The sequence below is a fragment of the Eimeria acervulina genome, genomic scaffold, assembly GCF_000499425.1.
Source record: "Eimeria acervulina Houghton genomic scaffold, Eah_scaff117, whole genome shotgun sequence".
Lineage (NCBI taxonomy): Eukaryota > Apicomplexa > Conoidasida > Eucoccidiorida > Eimeriidae > Eimeria > Eimeria acervulina.
The window spans coordinates 28,603-46,624 of NW_013550353.1; the positions used below are offsets into that span (position 1 = coordinate 28,603).

Consider the following 18,022-nt stretch of genomic DNA (forward strand, 5'->3'; position numbering starts at 1 on the left):
CTGATACTCACCCCTATAATATATATATATATATATATATTAATAAATGTGATTGGGGCTGCATGCGCGTCTCTGTTTGCTGCATGCAGGAGCCCAAGAAGGAGAACTTTCTTTGTTTTTGCAACGCTTTGAGAAGATATTAAGAAAGGCATTATGCCTCAGCCCCTCAACAACAGACAAACCCTCACCAGACATGTCCAAACAAACAAACAAAGCACAAAATATACAAATAGAAAGTACACATACAGAAGAAAGCCCCTCTAAACAAAGCGAGCAAACCACTCTCACGGGGGGCCCCTAGGGGATACTAGGGGGCCCCTAAAGCATTTGGGGGCCCCCATAGGGGCCCCTTAAGCCGTCTTATGGGGCCCTATGGGGGCCTCTGAAGCCCTTGGGGGCCCCCATAGGGGCCCCTTAGGCCCTCTGAAGGGGGTCCTATGGGGGCCTCTAAAGCTCTTGGGGGCCCCCTTAAGCAACCCTATGGGGGCCCCTAAAGCATTTGGGGGCCCCCTTAAGGGGCCCTTAAGGGGGCCCCTTTTAGCCCTTCTAGGCCTTCTTAAGAGGGCCCCCATTGGAGGGACCTCTTATGTTGTTAGGGGCCCCCCTAAGTACCCCCTTAAGGGCCCCCATAAAAGCTCCTCCCTATGGGCCCCCTTAGGGGGCCCCCTAAGGGTTCATAGGGGCCCCTAGGGGCTAATAGGGGCCCCTATGAAGGCTAAGAGGGGCCCCAAAGGGACCATAGGGGCCCCTAAGGGGCCCCTATGAGGGCTCATAAGATAGGGGCCCCTATAGGGGCTCATGGGGGCCCCTAGGAACTCATACTGGCCCCTATGAGGGCTCACGGGGGCCCCTAAGAGGGTTCATGGGGGCCCCTAAGAGGGCTCATGGGGGCCCCAAGGGGCCCCCTATTGGTTTGGTGTTTGTCTCGTTTGTTTTTTTAAGGGCACCGTCGGGAGTAGACAGGGGCCCCCGTTTAAACTTGAAAGGTTTTGAAGGGTTTTAATTAGCTGTCTCCTTTCTTAGCTGTCTCTCTTTTTAGCTGTCTCCTTTTTCAGCTGTCTCCTCTTCTGGGTCCTGTCTCCTCCCTCCTCTGTGTTACATGTATATATATAATATATAAAATATTATATATATAATATTATATAAATATTATATATATGTACTAGCCTTCTAAGAGCCTACACCGTAAACAATCGAACAGCCTAAATTCTAAACCGTACAGAGTGCTAAACCTAAACCCCAAAAAGCTACAAACCCTAAACCCTAAACCCTAAACCCTAAACCCTAAGCCCTAAACCCTAAGCCCTTGGAATCAATACGCCAAATGCTGCGGGCGCATACACCCCAGCGCGCGAGTCGAAGAAAAAAAAAAAGAAAATGCTGCGGGGGAGAGACACAAGAAAAGGAGACAGAAAAACAAAAGGAGACAGTAGAAAAGGAGACAGTAGAAAAGGAGACAGAGACAGACAAAAGGAGACAGACAGAGATATAGAGAGAGGCAAAGAGACAGAAGAGGCAGCATAAAGAGACAGAAACAGAGACAGAGACAGACAGAGACAAACGGAGACAGAAGAGGAGACATAAAGTGAAGGGGGTAGACAAAAGGAGACATAAAAAGGAGACAGGCCTCGCCCCCACAAACTGTCTCCTTCTGTCTTTCAGCTGTCTCTGCTGAAGCAAATGATAAAAGAGAGACAAAAAAACAAAAGCAAGCAAACACAACAAGCAACCCCCCAAATAAAGAAGCAAAGAAAAGCAAAGAAGTAGAAAGAAGAAAGGAGACAGATAATAGACAGAAAGGAGACAGAAAAAACAAAAGGGCCCCCCATCCATCGACGGGTAGCCCTAATAGCATGCGATATACAAACAATAAAAACAGCAGCAGCAGCAGCAGCTCCTGCTGCTGCTCCTGCTGCTGTTACTGGTGCTGCTAGTTCAGCAGCAGCTGCAGCAGGATCTGCTGCTGCTGCTGCTGCTGATTCTGCTGCGTTTTGTTTTTCTTTAATCCCTGCCAGAGGCAGCAGCTGAGCCCGTGTAGCTGCGCCTGAGGTTTGCAATCCGCGGGGTCTGTTGTTGCTGCTGTTGCTGCTGCTGCTGCTGCAGCTGGAGCTGAAGTTGCAGTTGCTGCTGCCGCTGCTGTTGCTGCTGTTGCTGCTGTTGTTCATCGAGTTCATCTTCAGAGTGCGGCGTGTTGCTGTTGTGTGTTGCTGCAGCAGCCGGCTGCGCAGCAGCAGCAGCAGCTGCTGCTGCAGCAGCAGCTGCAGCAGCAGCAGCAGCTGGGGTAGATGGGTGCTGCAGATGGTTGTGCTGCTGCAGCATATGATGAGAAGCATCTCCTGCTCTAGATAGCCTTGAAGTGCTGTTAGGACAGCAGCGATGTGGGGGCCCTCTCTGTACAGCCGAGAATAGTCTTGCTGCGCTGTCTCCTTCCTGCAGCAAACTGCTGTCTCCTTTTATTGTACTGTCTCCTTTATAACAACTGTCTCCTTCAAGACAATCAGCAAGACGTACTTCTAAAGGAGTTAAACCGTTCACCTGCGTTGCCCCGTTCATAAGAGCTACGTACTGCCCTAAGCCTTCGATGCAAACAAACACAGAAAACAAACAAAAATATATTTAATTATATTTAATTATATTTAATTATAATCTATCTCATTTATTTATTTATTTATTAAACCCTCATTAACCCTAATAAACCCTCATTAACCCTAACAAACCCTAATAAACCCTAATAAACCCTAATAAACCCTAATACACCCTAATAAACCCTAATAAACCCTCCTAAACCCTCATAAACCCTCATAAACCCTCATAAACCCTCATAAACCCTAATAAACCCTACTAAACCCTAATGAACCCTAATAAACCCTACTAAACCCTAATAAACCCTCATAAACCCTACTAAACCCTAATAAACCCTCATAAACCCTAATAAACCCTCATAAACCCTCATAAGCCCTAATAAACCCTCATAAACCCTAATAAACCCTCCTAAACCCTCATAAACCCTAATAAACCCTAATAAACACTCATAAACCCTCATAAACTCTAACAAGCCCTCATAAGCCCTCCTAAACCCTCCTAAACCCTAATAAACCCTGCTAAAGCCTAATAGACGTACCGAGTATTGCATGATGCTTCTTTTTATGAATGAAGAAGTGCCGCGGTTTGAAGACTAAGATGAAGTGCCGCATGAAAGGAGAAGCAATCAGCTGCCCTTGTAAGAAGTCTCGCAAGCTAGCTGTAACTCTCTGCTGCTCTAGAGGAGAAGGGCAGTGCTTTAATGGGGGCCTAACAGCAAGGATACGAACGGTCTCTGCTGCTGCTGCTGCTGCTGCTGCTGCTGCTGCTGCTGTTGCTGTTGTTGTTGTTGTTGTTGTTGCTGTTGTTGTTGTTGCTGCTGCTGTTGCTGTCCCATCTCGAGCAAGCTCAACAGCATACAGCAAAACAAAACAACAATCTTTTGCTGCTGCTGCTGCAGCAAACGATAACTCTTCATTCCTTACAAGCCCTAATACCTGCCACGTGCTTGCATATGCTGCAGCAGGAGTGCTGCGCTGTCTCCTCAGCAGCAAACGCCCCACACGCACTTTCAGAGTACCCTCTGCTGCTGCTCCTCGAGAAGGAGGCACCCCTCCACGGGGCCTCCCTGAATACGAATCCATAGAAACTAATGCTGCTGCTGCTGCTGCTGCTGCTGTTGCTGCTGTTGATGCGGCTGATGCTGCTGTTGCTGCTGAAGATTCTGCAGATGTTGCGGCTGATGAGGAGGAGCAAGAGATGGAAGGACAGGGGAAGGAAGGTTATTATTGATGCTGCTGCTGCTGCTGCTGCTGTTGCTGTTGCTGCACTGTGGCTGGGGGTTGGTGCTGCTGCAGCTGCCCGCTGCTGATATTGGTGTGGCTTCTGCTGCTGATATTGCTGCTTGTCGCTGCTGCTGACAATGTGCGTTGCTGCTGATGGCGCTGTTGTTCGTTGCTGCTGCTGCTGCCGCTGCTGCTGCTGCTGCTGCTGCTGCTGTCGTTGCTGCTGCTGCTGCTGCTGCTGCTGCGCAGGGAAGCTGCCTCCGTTGAGAGGACAACAAAAAAACAAAAAAAAGATAAAAACAGTAAAGAGAAAATACAAATGGCTGCAACAAATACACCAGGGCCCCCTATGTGCTGCGCTGCTGCTGCTGCTGCTGCTGCCCTGCTGCTGCTGCTGCTGCAGCTTCAGGAGGCTCCACGAGCTAATGAGTCTAGGAAGCAAACACAAGAAGATAAGCTGCAGCAAATCTAAAGAAGTAGGCCCTCTTACTGTCCTTCTTCAATAGAAACAAACACCACACGCACACACTGCTGCTGCAGCAGCAGCAGCAGCGGCAGCAGCAGCAGCAGCAGCAGCACACCGCCTGCTGCTGCTGCAAGAGGTAATTCTTTTTTTATATTTATACACGATATAATCAAACACTTTATTCAAATAACATCAAACAAAAACAAACAAAACAACATTACTGCTATTGAGGAAATAGCAGCAGCCTCCTCTACCCCCGATGCTGCAGCACATGCAGCAGCAGCAGCAGCAGCAGCAGCAAAAGCAGCAGCAGCAGCAGAAGGGACAGCAAGAGCAGCAGCAAAACAAAACAAGCAGGCGAGAGAGAACAGCAGCAGCAGTAGTATAAGAGATAAGAGATAAGAAAAGAGTTATATTAGTATATATAAAGTAAATAATAAATATATATATACTTTTGAGCTGTACGTACACTGCAGGGGGCAGGGGCCCCCAGGGCTGCATGCAGCAGCAGCAAAGCAGCTAGCAGCAACAGACGCAGTAGAAGAAAATAAAACAAATAAATAAAAATAAAAATATTTTAATTCATTTATATAATCAAACAAACACAAATAAATAAACAACAGCTGCTTATTTTATAGAAACAGCAATAAAAATATATTTATATAAACTAAGGAGGGCCTCAAAGATCGACAAAAAAAAACAAAATAAAACAAAATAAATTAATTAATTAAATAAGAGCACCAATCAGCATTAATAATCAGCAAACAGCAAAATAAATATACAAACAAAAACAAACAAACGTACATCAGTAAACATATATATATATATAGATATACATCTATATATATATATAAATGTATATATATATATATATACATTTATATATATAATATAGACGCAAAAATTCCGCGGCTCTCAGCGTAAACACAAGCATGCAGCTGCATGCATTCATATATAGATACAGCTGCATGCATGCATGCATATATATACAGCTGCATAAATATACAATATATATATAGTTGCATGCATGCACATATATATACAGCTGCATATATATACAATATGTATATATAGCTGCATGCATGCACATATATCCAACCGATATATATATATATATATATATATATATATATGTATATATATATATATATGTATGCATGCATGCATGTATACAGCTGCATGCATGCACATATACAGCTGCATGCGTGCAAATGTGTGGTGTCTGCGATGCTGCATGCGTCTCTGTTTATCTTTTCTTCTTTTTATTTTTATTACTTTTGCATGCAGACGGATGCTGAGGCCCAGGTAAAGAGGGCTTGAATAAAGAAAAGAGTGTTTGTCTATCTACATGCTACTGAGTTAATAAATAAATAAATATAAATATATATATATTTAGTGTGTATACACCTTAGCAATGCATGCATGCATGCAAACAAAGAAAGGTTGCTGTTTGTTTGTTGCTGTGGTGTATGCATGCGCTGCAAAGTCTGCTGCTGTCTCCTTTGTCTCTTCTTTATATATTTTACCTCTTTTATATACTTTGTCTCTTCTATATTTTGTCTCTTCTTCTTAAATGTCTCTGCTGTCTCTGCTGTCTCCGCTCTCAATTAACCTCAAAGTCGCGAACGAGTTTTCTATGAAGCGCTGAAATACTTTAATTAAATATAATATTATATAATATATAATATCATATCCATATGAGTATTATATTTATATATATATTATATATATATATATATATAAACTCCTTAGTAAAGCCTCACCAACCCACACCAAACCCCTAAAAACAGAATAACAACTCAATCCGGGGGGGCCCCTATAACTGTAGGGGGCCCCCCAGGGGGCCCCTATAACTGTTAAGGGGTCCCCAGTGGGGCCCCTGTACAGTTATAGTAACAGTTATGGGGGCCCCCAGGAGGCCCCTATAACTGTTAAGGGGCCCCCAGGGGGCCCCTATAACTGTAGAGGGCCCCCCTACGGGGGTACCTATGCCTGTAGGGGGCCCCCAAAGGGGCCCCCCACAGGTGGAGGCATGTCCGCATACATCAACCAGCGATACTTCGTGCTGCTGCTGCTGCTGCTGCTGCTGCAGTTGCCTCCCCTGTCGGATGCTCAGCCTCACCCGCCGCAGCTGCCGATGCAGCAGCAGCAGCTCTTGCTGTTGCTGCTGTTGCCGCTGCTGATGATGCTGCTTTTGCTGCAGCTGTGGCTGCTGGTGCTGCTGCAGGAGCAGCAGCAGCAAGAGAACAGCTGCAGCAGCAGCAGCAGTATATTAAATGGGTTTAAGGACACGTAGGCCGACGACGTGTTTCTTTGAGTTATAATTGGGTGTATGGATAGGAGTTAATGTTTGTGCTTCTTCTGTTTTGTTTGTTTTATTTGTTTTATTTGTTTGCTTGCCTCGCTTTAAAGGTCTCCCGGTTAGCTGCAGCACTGAATGAAGAGACAGAAGACCAAACATGTCTGCTAGCTGTCTTGCTTCTCTTCTTATCTCTGCCTTGCTGCACATAAGGGGGCAGTCCCCAGTAGCAGCAGCAGCAGCAGCATCAGCAGCAGCAGGATCAGCATCAGCAGCAGCAAAGGAGGCGGGGACACCCCCAGCTGTCTCCTTTGCTCCCAGTCTTCGCTGCAGGTTTTTCTTTGTTGCTAAAGAGAGACAGCGAGATAATGCATCAACAAAACCGTTAAAGTTTAGACGCCCCTGAAGACAAAAAGGAGACAAGCAAATAACAGAAACAAACCATTTGTCTGTCTCTTCAGGTGTCTCTTGAGGTGTCTCCTCAGGTGCTTCTTGAGGTGTCTCCTCAGGTGTCTCTACAGGCGTTAGTCTCTTGCGGTGTTTACTTTCTGCGGAGTGTATGCATGCAATTGCATGCATGCATTGAGGTGTACGTACAGGGAGAAAGGTTTGTCTTCTGTCTCCTTTATTTGCTGTCTCTTTTGCTGCAGTTAGAGCTATGTCTTTTGCTTCAGAGACACTTAAAAACCCTGGGACGACCCCACACTCTCTCAGCATGCGTATATACACCCCACAACTAAGCCAAGCATTTTCATTTACTGTCTCCTCCTCTTCTCCGTCTGAAGAGATAATCACCTTTGTCGCCGATGTTGCTGCTGCTGCTGCTGCTCCTGTTGCTGCTGCTGCTCCTGGCGGTAACTCAGCCCCTTGACGTTTGCTGCTGCTGCTGCTGCTGCTGCTGCTCTTGCCTGCAAGCGGGGTTTTGTATGCCGTTGCCCGCTGCTGCTGTTGCTGCTGCTGCTGCTGCTGTTGCTGCTGCTGCTGCTTTGTCTTGTATCTGTTTTTATTTAGAGATGGATTCATAGAAACTTCGCTGAAGAAAACAAAGAGATGCTCAAGAGGGTCTAACAGCAGCAGAGACACCACATCAATAGGGAGCTGAAGCTGCGCATACACCTCAAGATTTACAATCTCTAGTCCCCTTTCAGGTGTCTCTGCTTCATGCTGCTGCTGCTGCGGCTGCTCCTCTGCAGCAGCAGCATCAGCAGGCAGTAGAGGAGCCAGAGAAGCAGCAAAGTCTCTGTTGCTGCACAGCTTCTCATAAAGAGGGATAACATTACACTTGCAGAAGTTATAAAAAGAAGAGAGACGTGAAGATGATATGCGAGGAAGTCTACTGCCTTCAAGACCCTCCTTTACTGCCTCTGCACTCAGCTGCAAGCAAGCACAAACCCCACATAAACCCTAAACCCTACACCCTAAACCCTAAACCCTAAACGCTAGAAATGCAAAACATAATCATACTAAGTCATCCGCTGCAGCAACGCTAGTTAGTTGCTGCAGATGCTCTTCCTGCTGCTACTGCTGCTGCTGCTATCGTTGCTGCTATTGCTGCAGCAGCAACAGCAGCAGCAGCAGCAGCAGCAGCAGCATTAAATAATAGTGTCTTACAGTATGAACAAGATTAAGATAACCCAACTCTCTTAAGGCAGGCAGCCAGAGAAATAGGGGGAGAATGCGAATAAAGCCCTGGGGCTGCACAAGTCCTTCTGCAGGTTCGACGCTGAACTTCTCAAAGAAAGAAGGAAGCTAAAACGCATGCAGCAGCAGCAGCAGCAGCAGCAGCAGCAGCAGCAAAATGCATGCAGCAGCAAAAGGAATGAAGCAGCAAAATCCGTTAAGCGACAGCAATTAAGGAAGCTGCTGAATATGCTATAGAAACAGCAGCAGCGGTAGCAGCAGCAACAAACTAAGCTATAAACGAACGCATGCAGCAGCAGCACAGCAGCAGAATGCATGCAGCCCCAGTTGTACGATTGATAGACATACAATAAATTAACCTGTAGCAAATATATAAGTATATCCTAATATATGAATGTAATATAAATATATAAATATATATATATATATAGTTATTTATACATATACATATGTATAAATATAAATATATATAAATATATATGCATATACATATATAGATATATATATTTATATATTTATATTTATATATATACCTGGGTGTAATCTGAAAGAAGATTGGGTTGAAGTCTGAGATCAAAGCAAAGGCGACGAAAAGCAACAAAAGTGAGGCCAATAGGCAGCCCCTCAATGCACTGCTGCTGCTGCTGTTGCTGCTGCTGCTGCTGTCGCAGCACTGCAGCAACGGGGGCCTTAGAATAGAAAGCAAATATCTCTAAGAAGCATCTCTTTAGCCTGAAGGCAAACGCATGCAGCCCCAACACCAAACGCTGCATGCATCTTCTTTTATAGAAAATCCCTCTATACATATTCAAGGAGACAGCAGGGTTTAGGGTTTAGGGTTTAGGGTTTAGGGTTTAGGCACCTTGGAGTGTTCTTTAGCAGCTTTCTAATACTCGTCTGCATGTCATATGCGTTGCATGCCCGCCAACATCGCTACACAAACAAACACAAAAAATAAACACAAAAGATGCACTGCTGCTGCTGCTGCTGCGGTTGCTGTTGCCGCTGCTGCTGCTGTTGCTGTTGCTGCTGCCGCAGCGTGAGCATGTCGCAGCAGCAGCACCTGCTGCTGCTGCTGGTGATGTTGTTTAGGGTGTTGTTGCAGGTGCTGCTGCTGCTGCTGCCGCCGCCGCCGCACCTGTGGCTGTTAGTGCTGCTGCTGCTGCTGCTGTTGCTGCTGCTGTTGCATGCGAGGAGTAGCAGCACAGCAGGGGGATGTTTCCCCCTCTGGTGTTGCTGTTTAGTGTTTAGGGTTTAGGGTTTAGGGTTTAGGGTTTACTCTGGCTAGAGAACAAACAGCATCTGGTTGAGGAGCTTTTTGCTTCGTAGCTCTCGCTACAATTAAAGGGCCTAAGGCCCCTTCTCTTAGAGACAGTGCATCTTCTGTCTGTACACCTGAAGAAGAAAAACAATAAAAAAGAAAGGAGACAGACAAAAGAGACAGCATAAATAAAACAGCAAACAACAGAGGTAAAGGAGACACTATAATACAAACAAAAAGAAAAACAACAACAGAGAAAGATAAAACAAAGGAGACACACAAACAAAGACAAACAAACAAGAAAAGAGAGACAAACAAACAAAGACAAACAAAAAAGAGAGAGACAAGCAAACAAAGACAAACAAAAGGAGGAGACAGAGAGGAGACAAACAAAAGGAGACAAACAAGAAAAGGAGACAAAGAGGAGACAAACAAAAGGAGGCAAACAAGAAAAGGAGACAAACAAACAAAGACAAGCAAAAGAAGAGACAAAAAGACAAAGACAAACAAGAAAAGGAGACAGAAAGACAGATAAAAGAAACAACAAACAGCAAACAGCGAAGAGACAATGAAAAGGAGACAGATAATAAAGTTAAAACGAGAAATACAAGAAAAGGAGACAGAGAGACAATAAAAGAAAAGAAGTTAACAAGACAGAGACAGAGGCAGAGACAAAAAAGAAGCAAAAAGAAATGAAAACGCAGCACAAACAAAAGAAGAGACAGCACACAATAAGCACAACGAAACAGGCGGAGACAAAAGGAGACCCCGAGGCAATCCCAAAACCCTAAACCCTAAACCCTAAACCCTAAACCCTACACCCTAAATTCTAAACCCTAAACCCTAAACCCTAAACCCTAAACCCTAGGTTGGACATAAAGATTACCTTTGTGTTCTGTTGTAACACACATCTCGGCGACTTCCTGCATGTTGAGTTTCTCAATAGATTCAAACTTGCTACGTTGTCTGTCTTTTATTTCTTGAAGTTGCTGCTCTTTTTGCTGTATTGCTGCTTCTACTTCATCGCAAAGCTGCTGCCGCTCCTCGCTTATTGCTTCCAGACGCCGCAGTTCTATCTCCTCGCAAATGCATGCACTCAACTCATCAAAGATATCTGCTAAAGCGTAGCGATGCAGAAGCCGCAGTTCTTCGCTGTACATACACCCCAACCATCCGTACATGCACACGCCTCCCTATACACCCCAAAAACCTGCCCATACACCCCAATCACGCAACAGCAGCAACAACAACAGCAGCAGCAGCAGCAGCAGCAGAAGCCAGCTTCTCCCCGCTGCTGTCTTCCTCCAGCAGCACCGTGCATGCATGCATGCATGCATGCATGCACGGCAGTAGGGCTTTTTGTTTGTTTGTCGTGCGGCCTCCTTACGCAATCTTGGCGTAGGTAACGAGCAGCTCTTCCAGATTGAAGAAGTTTCTGTCTTTTAAAGAAGAGACATAATTTAATATTTGCTTCGTCATAGTGCGAAACTGCTGCACGTATTGCTGCTGCAGCACCCCAGCCAAAGGCAGCAGATTCTCGTCTCGCAGCCGCCTAGCAACACACACAGAAAGTATTGCAAGGGTTTAGGGTTTGAATACCCTATTAGGGTTTAGGGTTTGAACCAGTCAGGGTTTACGGGTAAAGCGATTCAGGGTTTAGGGTTTAGCGTCGGTTCCGCTCTGTCGCTGCTGTGCATCTTCTCAGCGCAGCCCCAATGCAGCCCTTAAGTAGGCCTTATTAGGGTTTATTAGGGTTTAGGGTTTATTAGGGTTTAGGGTTTATTAGGGTTTAGGGTTACGCGAGATCGTTTCGTTCAGCTAGGAGACGCAAATTGCATGTTTGAGTTAGCTGCAGACACTGCAGCAGCGTCTCTGTGAATCCCTTCATTATTTCTTGTTTTCTTTCGGTGTCTCCCGACAGCTTCATCAGGGACTCCCTGAACAGCAGTTTCATTAAACCCTAAACCCTCATAAACCCTAAACCCTAAACCCTAAACCATTAACCATTGGTCTTGATTGCCGGGGAACAGGCCCTAAACAATTAAGTCGAGAAGAGTTCAGTAAGAAGGGCTTGGGTCTCCTCTAACGTTCTTAGCCTTGATAGTGTATGACTTACAGGGGTTTGGTGTTTATTAGGGTTTATTAGGGGTTATTAGGGTGTATGAAGTTTATAGAGTGCTGCTCTCCTACTGAAGATGCGCATCTCACCGTACAAGCTGAATATCCTCCCATTGGAGTTGTGTGTCCGTCATTTTCCGTCATAAGTTGTACAGAAGAAGAACTTGAGGGTTTTACACCGGTTGCGGCCTCTGAAACTCCTAGACCATTCAATAACGATGCGGCGTGCCTCAGGGCATTGCTAGGAGGGTGAAAGCGGAGTAAATATGCTTAAAAGTCCCGGAAAAGGAATTCATTTATCTTACTTTGATTTATAAACCAAAAAAATCAGAATTTTATGCAAGTTTCCCCCTCCAACGCGATGCCCTTCAGCACCGGTCCGTCGGTCTGTCTGTCGTTCATAAAGAAGAAACCTGGAGGCTGGAAGGTAATGGCTAAATAAAGAAGGCAGATTTAGAGAACAAAAAGGAAATATATATTAATACTTTAAACTAAGAAAGTAATGAAGCATCAATGAAGAAGAAAAAGAAGAAACACATAAAAAATAAAATCTGATTTCCACACCGGGCCGACGGACCAACCGGTTCTTCTTTTCGGGTGTCTGTGCAGCTCGTAGATGATAGCAGCATTAATTTGAGGTTTTGCATTTATTCAATGTTTGTTTTTCTCCTTTTTCTGCTTAAGTTTACATCTTTTGCACAATCTTTTTTCTTTTTATTCTTCCTTCCCTCTTCATAGGGGGGGGCCTCCTGGGGCCCCTGCCTCAAGCCACTGAAACCTGAATCGGGAAGCCCCAAGGAGTTTTTCTTTGTTTCTTTTACAGTCAGTAGAGCCTTAACTCTAAATAATAAACAAATTAAAATAGAAAACTATTCATGAATGATTATGAATGCAGCAGTGAAAGTCCGTAATTATATTCGCAAATATATTTTTTATAGTGTCTACGCCTTCGTTTTGCTGTTCATACACACCAACTCTTTGCTTCTTTCTCACTCGTGCAATCTCTGCGTAGCACCTCAAAAGAACCCTCCGTCTTGGAGGCATTATTATTCTTAATGGCTGCCTTTAGCTGTGAGGGTTTGAGTTCTATTCAAGGCCTCCTCTACATATTCGTGTTGCTGGTGTAGGGTTTAGGGTTTAGGGTTTACAGAGTTTCAATTATGGGTGGCGAATCTCCCCTTGTGTTTAAATATTCTGATTCTCTACAAAGCCGTAAACCCTAAACCCTAAACCCTAAACCCCAACTCGAGCCCTCACGCCGTGATAGACAGCATGATATATTCATAAAATATAATAATATATTAATGCATGCAAACATCTGCTATATACTATACCTAGATATATATATATATATATATTTGCATGTATTGGTTAAGTGTCTCTTCCTTCTGCTATTGTACTAATAAAGTATTTTTCTGTTGTTTATGTCGTGTGGAGACAGCTGTTCTCTGACTGGCAGCAGCAGCAAACACAATAACGGGTTTAAAGTGTCTCCAACTGCAGCAGTTAAGAGTCTGCACGAACTGCAGCAGCAGAGACAAAAGGCCCCCCAGCAGCGTGCGGTGTACAGACACTTTGCTGTCTCTCTGTCTCCTAAATGCAATAAAAACTGTCTCCTTCCCCTCGTGTCTCAAGGCTAAATGCATGCAGCAGCAAAAGTGAGTCCTGCTGCTGTTTCCTAGTCCCTCCCTCGTTGCTGCTGTTTATATGCTTCTGCTTCTGCTGCAGCAGAAGAAGCCGCTAGCTTGTTGCTGCTGCTCAAGCGCTGCTGCTTGTGCTGCTGCAGCAGCATCTGCCGCTCGTGCTGCTGCTGAAGCAGCTGCCCCTTCTGCTGCTGCAGCAGCAGCAGCTGCAGCAGAAGCGTGTAGATAGGGCTGAGAGGCATCTTCTCTGTGTGCGTTATAGAGCAAATGCTTGAATAGCAGCAAAATGAAGAAGGAGACAATAATATTTAAACAAGTGTCTCTCTTTCGCATGCAGAAATACATTTTAAGGCCTCTTTGTCTCTTTTACCTCTCGAGATACACTTCCTCTTTTGCTGTTTGTCTTACAGGCTTCGGCTGCAGCAGCAGCAGCAGCTACTGCTCAGCTGCTGCTGCTGCTGCTGCTGCTGCTGCTGCTCTATAGAAACAGAAACGAGCTCTGCGGCTCCCTCAGGTGTCTCCGTCTGCTGTCTGTCTCCTCTAAGCACAAACGGAGATAGACAGAGGCAGCAGCACTTCCCCTCAGCAGCAGCAGAGAAGGAGACACTGCTTTTTCTCTTTTGCTGCAGTCTCTTGCCTGCATTTGCTTCTCTCTAAATGTTAATGGTGCTCCTTCTGCTGCATGGTTTAGCCTAAACCCTAAACCCTAAACCCTAAATCCTAAACCTTAAACTGAAGACGGAAAGAGATAGTTGCAGCAACAAAGGCAAGCGTAGCAGCAGCAAACGCTGCACTAAGGCTGTCCTTTGAGGAGGTGTTCCAAACCCTAAACCCTAAACCCTAAACCCTAAACCCTCAAACCCCAGGTGGCGGTTTCAACTGTCTCCTCCCCCTATCAGCCATAGAAACGAAAAAAGTAAAACACATTCTGCTTGCATGCACGCAGTAAACCCAAAGGCCTCCTCCGCCAAAGGGTTTAGGGTTTAGGGTTTAGGGTTTAGGGTTTAGTCCCTGTGCAAAATCCTGCAGCATCGTCTGGGCGACATTCGTCATTAGCTCGTGCTGTCTATCCGACTCCCCACATAACTTTATCAGGGACTCCCTGAACACAAACCACCAAACCCTAAACCCTAAACCCTAAACCCTAAACCCTAAAAGGCTCAACCCTGAACAATGCACAACTTACGAAACAAAGGAATCTGGAAGCTGTAGAGTGAGGGTTTAGGGTTTAGGGTTTAATAGGATGGGGGTTTAGGATGCCTCAGGGTGTACCACTGCAGGTGCAAGGTTTAGGGTTTGGGAGGGGGTTTGGGGTTTATTAGGGTTTAGGGTTTATTAGGGTTTAGGGTTTCTCTCTCTTACCGGACGATTTGAATCTCTTCCCACTGCTGCTGCAGGTTTCTTATTCTTTGTTTTTCTTGTCTCCTTTTCTCTTCAGGAGACAGCTGCTGCTGCTGCTGCTGCTCTTCAATGTCTTCTTCGCTGTCTCCTTGCTGCAGCTGCTGCTCCAAACTAACTCGAGGAGAGTTGCTGCTGCAGCAGAGACGAAATAAAGCCTCCTCCGCCTCTCGCCGCAGCTGCATACACAACATAGCTCACCCTAAACCCTAAACCCTAAACCCTAAACCCTCAGGAGGTTTGCTGACGGAGATATCTTGGGCTTTGGAACGCAGAAAAAAGGGAGGGTTTAGGGTTTAGGGTTTCGCAACTTCAGGCATTAGTAAAAGGGATTAGGGGTTTGCTGCACAGCAGCCGATTAAAAGGGGCCAGGGGCTAGGGTTTAGGGTTTAGGGTCTAGGGTTTAGGGTTTAAAGGCACCCCAGCAGAGAAGGAAGCACGCTGAACAGAATCGAGAATATGCGCGGCTTTGTCGTGACGCCCGCTCCGAAGACAGTCTTGAAATAATTGGATAGACGCCCCTGAACCGCAAACCCTAAACCCTAAACCCTAAACCCTAGACCCTACAGATGCACCCTGCAACCTTATTGACGAGTTATAAACCCTAAACCCTTCTCCCTTGTTGCGATGCAGCGAATGCCCCCCAGCTCTAATCCCCCGAAACCGTAAACCCTAAACCCTAAACCATAAACCCTAAACCCTAAACCCTAAACCCTTACCCAGCTGCGTGGCTGCCTCTGCCTGTTGATAAATGTGTTGGAGTTCTTCAAAGTTAGCAATGAGGGGCTCAAGAGGCGAACACAATAAGGGTTTGCGGTATAAGAATATCTCTATTCGACAGCTAGTAAAGGGCAGCAAACCCTCGCGCTGCAGGGCCTGCACAACGCCCCACACAAACCCTAAACCCTAAACCCTAAACCCTAAACCCTAAACACTAAACACTACAGACAGTATAAACCTCTGCGCTGTACCAACTTAAAAACACTTTCCATGCAGCTACGCCAACCGACCTAAAACCAAACCCTAAACCCTAAACCCTAAACCCTAAACCCTAAACCCTTGTAGATGTACCATGCATTTTTGGACAAGGCTTGTGCTTGCTTGTTGCTGCTGAAAGGTGAGGAGTCTGGCGACAGCATCTGCTAAACGAAGATGCTCAGGCGAAGCGCTGAGAAGAGACAGTCTCTGAAGTCTGACAATATAATCTACTCTATACACCCCATTGCCTTCATCACAAACCCTCAAAACCCTAGCTCCTCGAGACCCCCGTACGCCAACATTGTGCCCGCCTGTAGGCACTCGATTCCCTGAAAAGGAGACAGTTATTAAAGGAGACAGTTATAAAAGGAGACAGTTATAAAAGGAGATAGATATGTTATACAACGAGACAGTTACAAAAGGAGACATTTGCAAAGGCAGCTACAAAGGAGACAGCTATCTTATAAAAGGAAACAGTTATGAAAGGAGACAGTTGTAAAGGAGACAGTTATGTTATAAAGGAGAAAGTCATGTTATAAAAAAAGACAGTTATGTTATAAAAGGAGACAGTTATAAAGGGAGACGGCCATGTTATAAAGGAGACAGCTATGTTATAAAAGGAGACAGTTATAGGGAAGACAGTTATAAAGGAGACAGGAAAGAAGAGGTAAAAGAAAGGAGACAGTAAAGAGAGCAAAGCGGCGACTGCAATAAATAGACAGCGAAGAAGAGACAGCCAAGCGGAGAGAGGAGACAAAATAAATATAAACAAAAAGGAGACAGCAAAAAGGAGACAGCAAAAAGGAGACAACGGCCGCTGTAAACGATGATAAGAAATCAACTCTACTCAATAACCTATAAAACCCTAAACCCTAAATCCTAAACCCTAAACCCTAAAGCCCATGTCCAATGAGGAGACCTGCTATGAGTTTGCGTGCCCCTTGCACTCCTGCGCAGATGTGGAAGGGTTTAGGGTTTAGGGTTTAGGGTTTAGGGTTTACCATTTGTATCGCATACAATAACTTTGAATTGGTTGATGAAGTGCTTAAACTTTTGTCGGGTTTTACTTCTCGGAAGCAGATCCGTAGCTGTAAGTGTCTCCTCTCCCTCCCTTCCCTGACTGCTGCTGCTGCTGCTGCTGCTGCTGCTGTCGTGCTGCAGCGGAAGAGAAGGAGAAGCATAGCAAATACGAGCACCATAACCAATTACTTTTGAAGCCAGAGGGCAAGGAGGCCCTGAAGTAAACAAAACATAAAACGGAGACCCTGCAACAGGTAGTCCTTCATAAGAAACATGCAGCAGATATCCTCCTGGCTTGTCTGTAGAGTAAGAAACTCTGAGTTTACCCCTTTGCTGCTGCTGCACCTGCCAGCGTAGAGAGGGAGGCACCCAAGCTGCTGCTCTCTGCATGCATCTACTGCTGCTACCTGCTGCTGCTGCTGCTGCTGCTGCTGCTGCTGCTGTTGTTGTTGTTGTGCTGCAACCACTATCTCCTTCCCAACTGTCTCCGTGAAGGGTAAGACCTTGATATCCTGTAGAATCAAGAGACAGACGCAGAGTCCCTTCTGCTGCTTCTACTGTCTCCTTCTTCGCGTTTTTAGTTGTTAATGTAAAGTACGCCCAGTCTCCTGCAACGCCTTTCTCTATTCCTTCTCCTTCAGCTACACACATGTGGGGTACAACAGGTCCTTTACCCCGAGGAGACAGTTGCTGCTGCTGCTGCTGCTGCATTAGCTCCCGTTGCTGCTGCTCCTGTGCTGCTGCTGCAGCAGCAGCAGCAATCCGCTCTTTCTCTTGCTCTTTTTGTCTCTGCTCCTCCTCTATCTCTAATACTATATCATAAAGGGTTTTCTTCTTCTTTAAACATGTAACAGCAGGTGTTGTCCGCACTGCAGCAGAAAAGAAGCGAGAACCAAAGCAAGGAGCAGCAGAAGAAGCAGAAGCAGCAGCACCTGCTGCTGCTACTGCTGCTGCTGCTGATCCTGCTGCTTCAGCAGCAGCAACAGGAGCAGCAACAGCTTCTGTCTCCTCCTCTCCGACCCACGAACTGCTGTCTCCTTCTGCTGCTAAGCTGAGGTCGCTAACAAACAGAGACCAACGCCCGTAAGGGCCTATGACGGGAGCCCCATACAAATTTGCTGCAAACAAAATAAATAAATATATAAATAAATAAATATAAATAAATAAATAAATATAAATTAATTAATTAATTAATTAATTAATTAATTAATTAATTAAAGAAAATAAGTATGCATAAATAAATAAAAAGAAAGAAGTACAACCAAATAAAAATAAAAACAAAAATAAAATATATTTAAATGTAGATAATATAAATATAACAAAATAATAAAACAAACAAACAAACAAACAAACAAACAAACAAACAAACAAACAAACAAACAAACAAACAAA

General features: G+C 45.3%; 3 protein-coding genes across 3 annotated transcripts in view; all 3 read right to left on the reverse strand.

Moving 5' to 3' along the window:
• Positions 1-2,001: 2,001 nt before the first annotated feature.
• EAH_00018040 (hypothetical protein, conserved) lies at positions 2,002-3,665 on the reverse strand (the record flags this gene model as incomplete). The annotated part of the gene is made up of 2 exons (XM_013397543.1): positions 2,002-2,576; positions 3,122-3,665. The coding sequence occupies 2 exons, from the start codon at positions 3,663-3,665 to the stop codon at positions 2,002-2,004; spliced, it is 1,119 nt and encodes a 372-aa protein (XP_013252997.1).
• A 2,423-nt stretch (positions 3,666-6,088) lies between these two features.
• Positions 6,089-11,725, reverse strand: EAH_00018050 (Apicomplexan specific coiled coil protein, related; the record flags this gene model as incomplete). Its single annotated transcript, XM_013397544.1, has 10 exons — positions 6,089-6,493; positions 7,331-7,945; positions 8,183-8,320; positions 8,746-8,779; positions 9,075-9,145; positions 9,492-9,607; positions 10,360-10,625; positions 10,861-11,025; positions 11,273-11,410; positions 11,682-11,725. 10 exons carry the CDS (start codon positions 11,723-11,725, stop codon positions 6,089-6,091), a joined length of 1,992 nt encoding a protein of 663 aa, XP_013252998.1.
• A 2,499-nt stretch (positions 11,726-14,224) lies between these two features.
• Positions 14,225-18,022, reverse strand: part of EAH_00018060 (hypothetical protein, conserved) — a gene marked incomplete at both ends in the record, with an annotated part of 14,274 nt that continues 10,476 nt past the window's right edge. Inside the window, 6 exons of the mRNA XM_013397545.1 lie at positions 14,225-14,336; positions 14,597-14,811; positions 15,053-15,153; positions 15,352-15,508; positions 15,604-15,642; positions 16,628-17,748. Of these exons, the coding sequence (XP_013252999.1) occupies positions 14,225-14,336; positions 14,597-14,811; positions 15,053-15,153; positions 15,352-15,508; positions 15,604-15,642; positions 16,628-17,748 (1,745 nt within the window). The remainder of the gene's footprint in view (positions 14,337-14,596; positions 14,812-15,052; positions 15,154-15,351; positions 15,509-15,603; positions 15,643-16,627; positions 17,749-18,022) is intronic.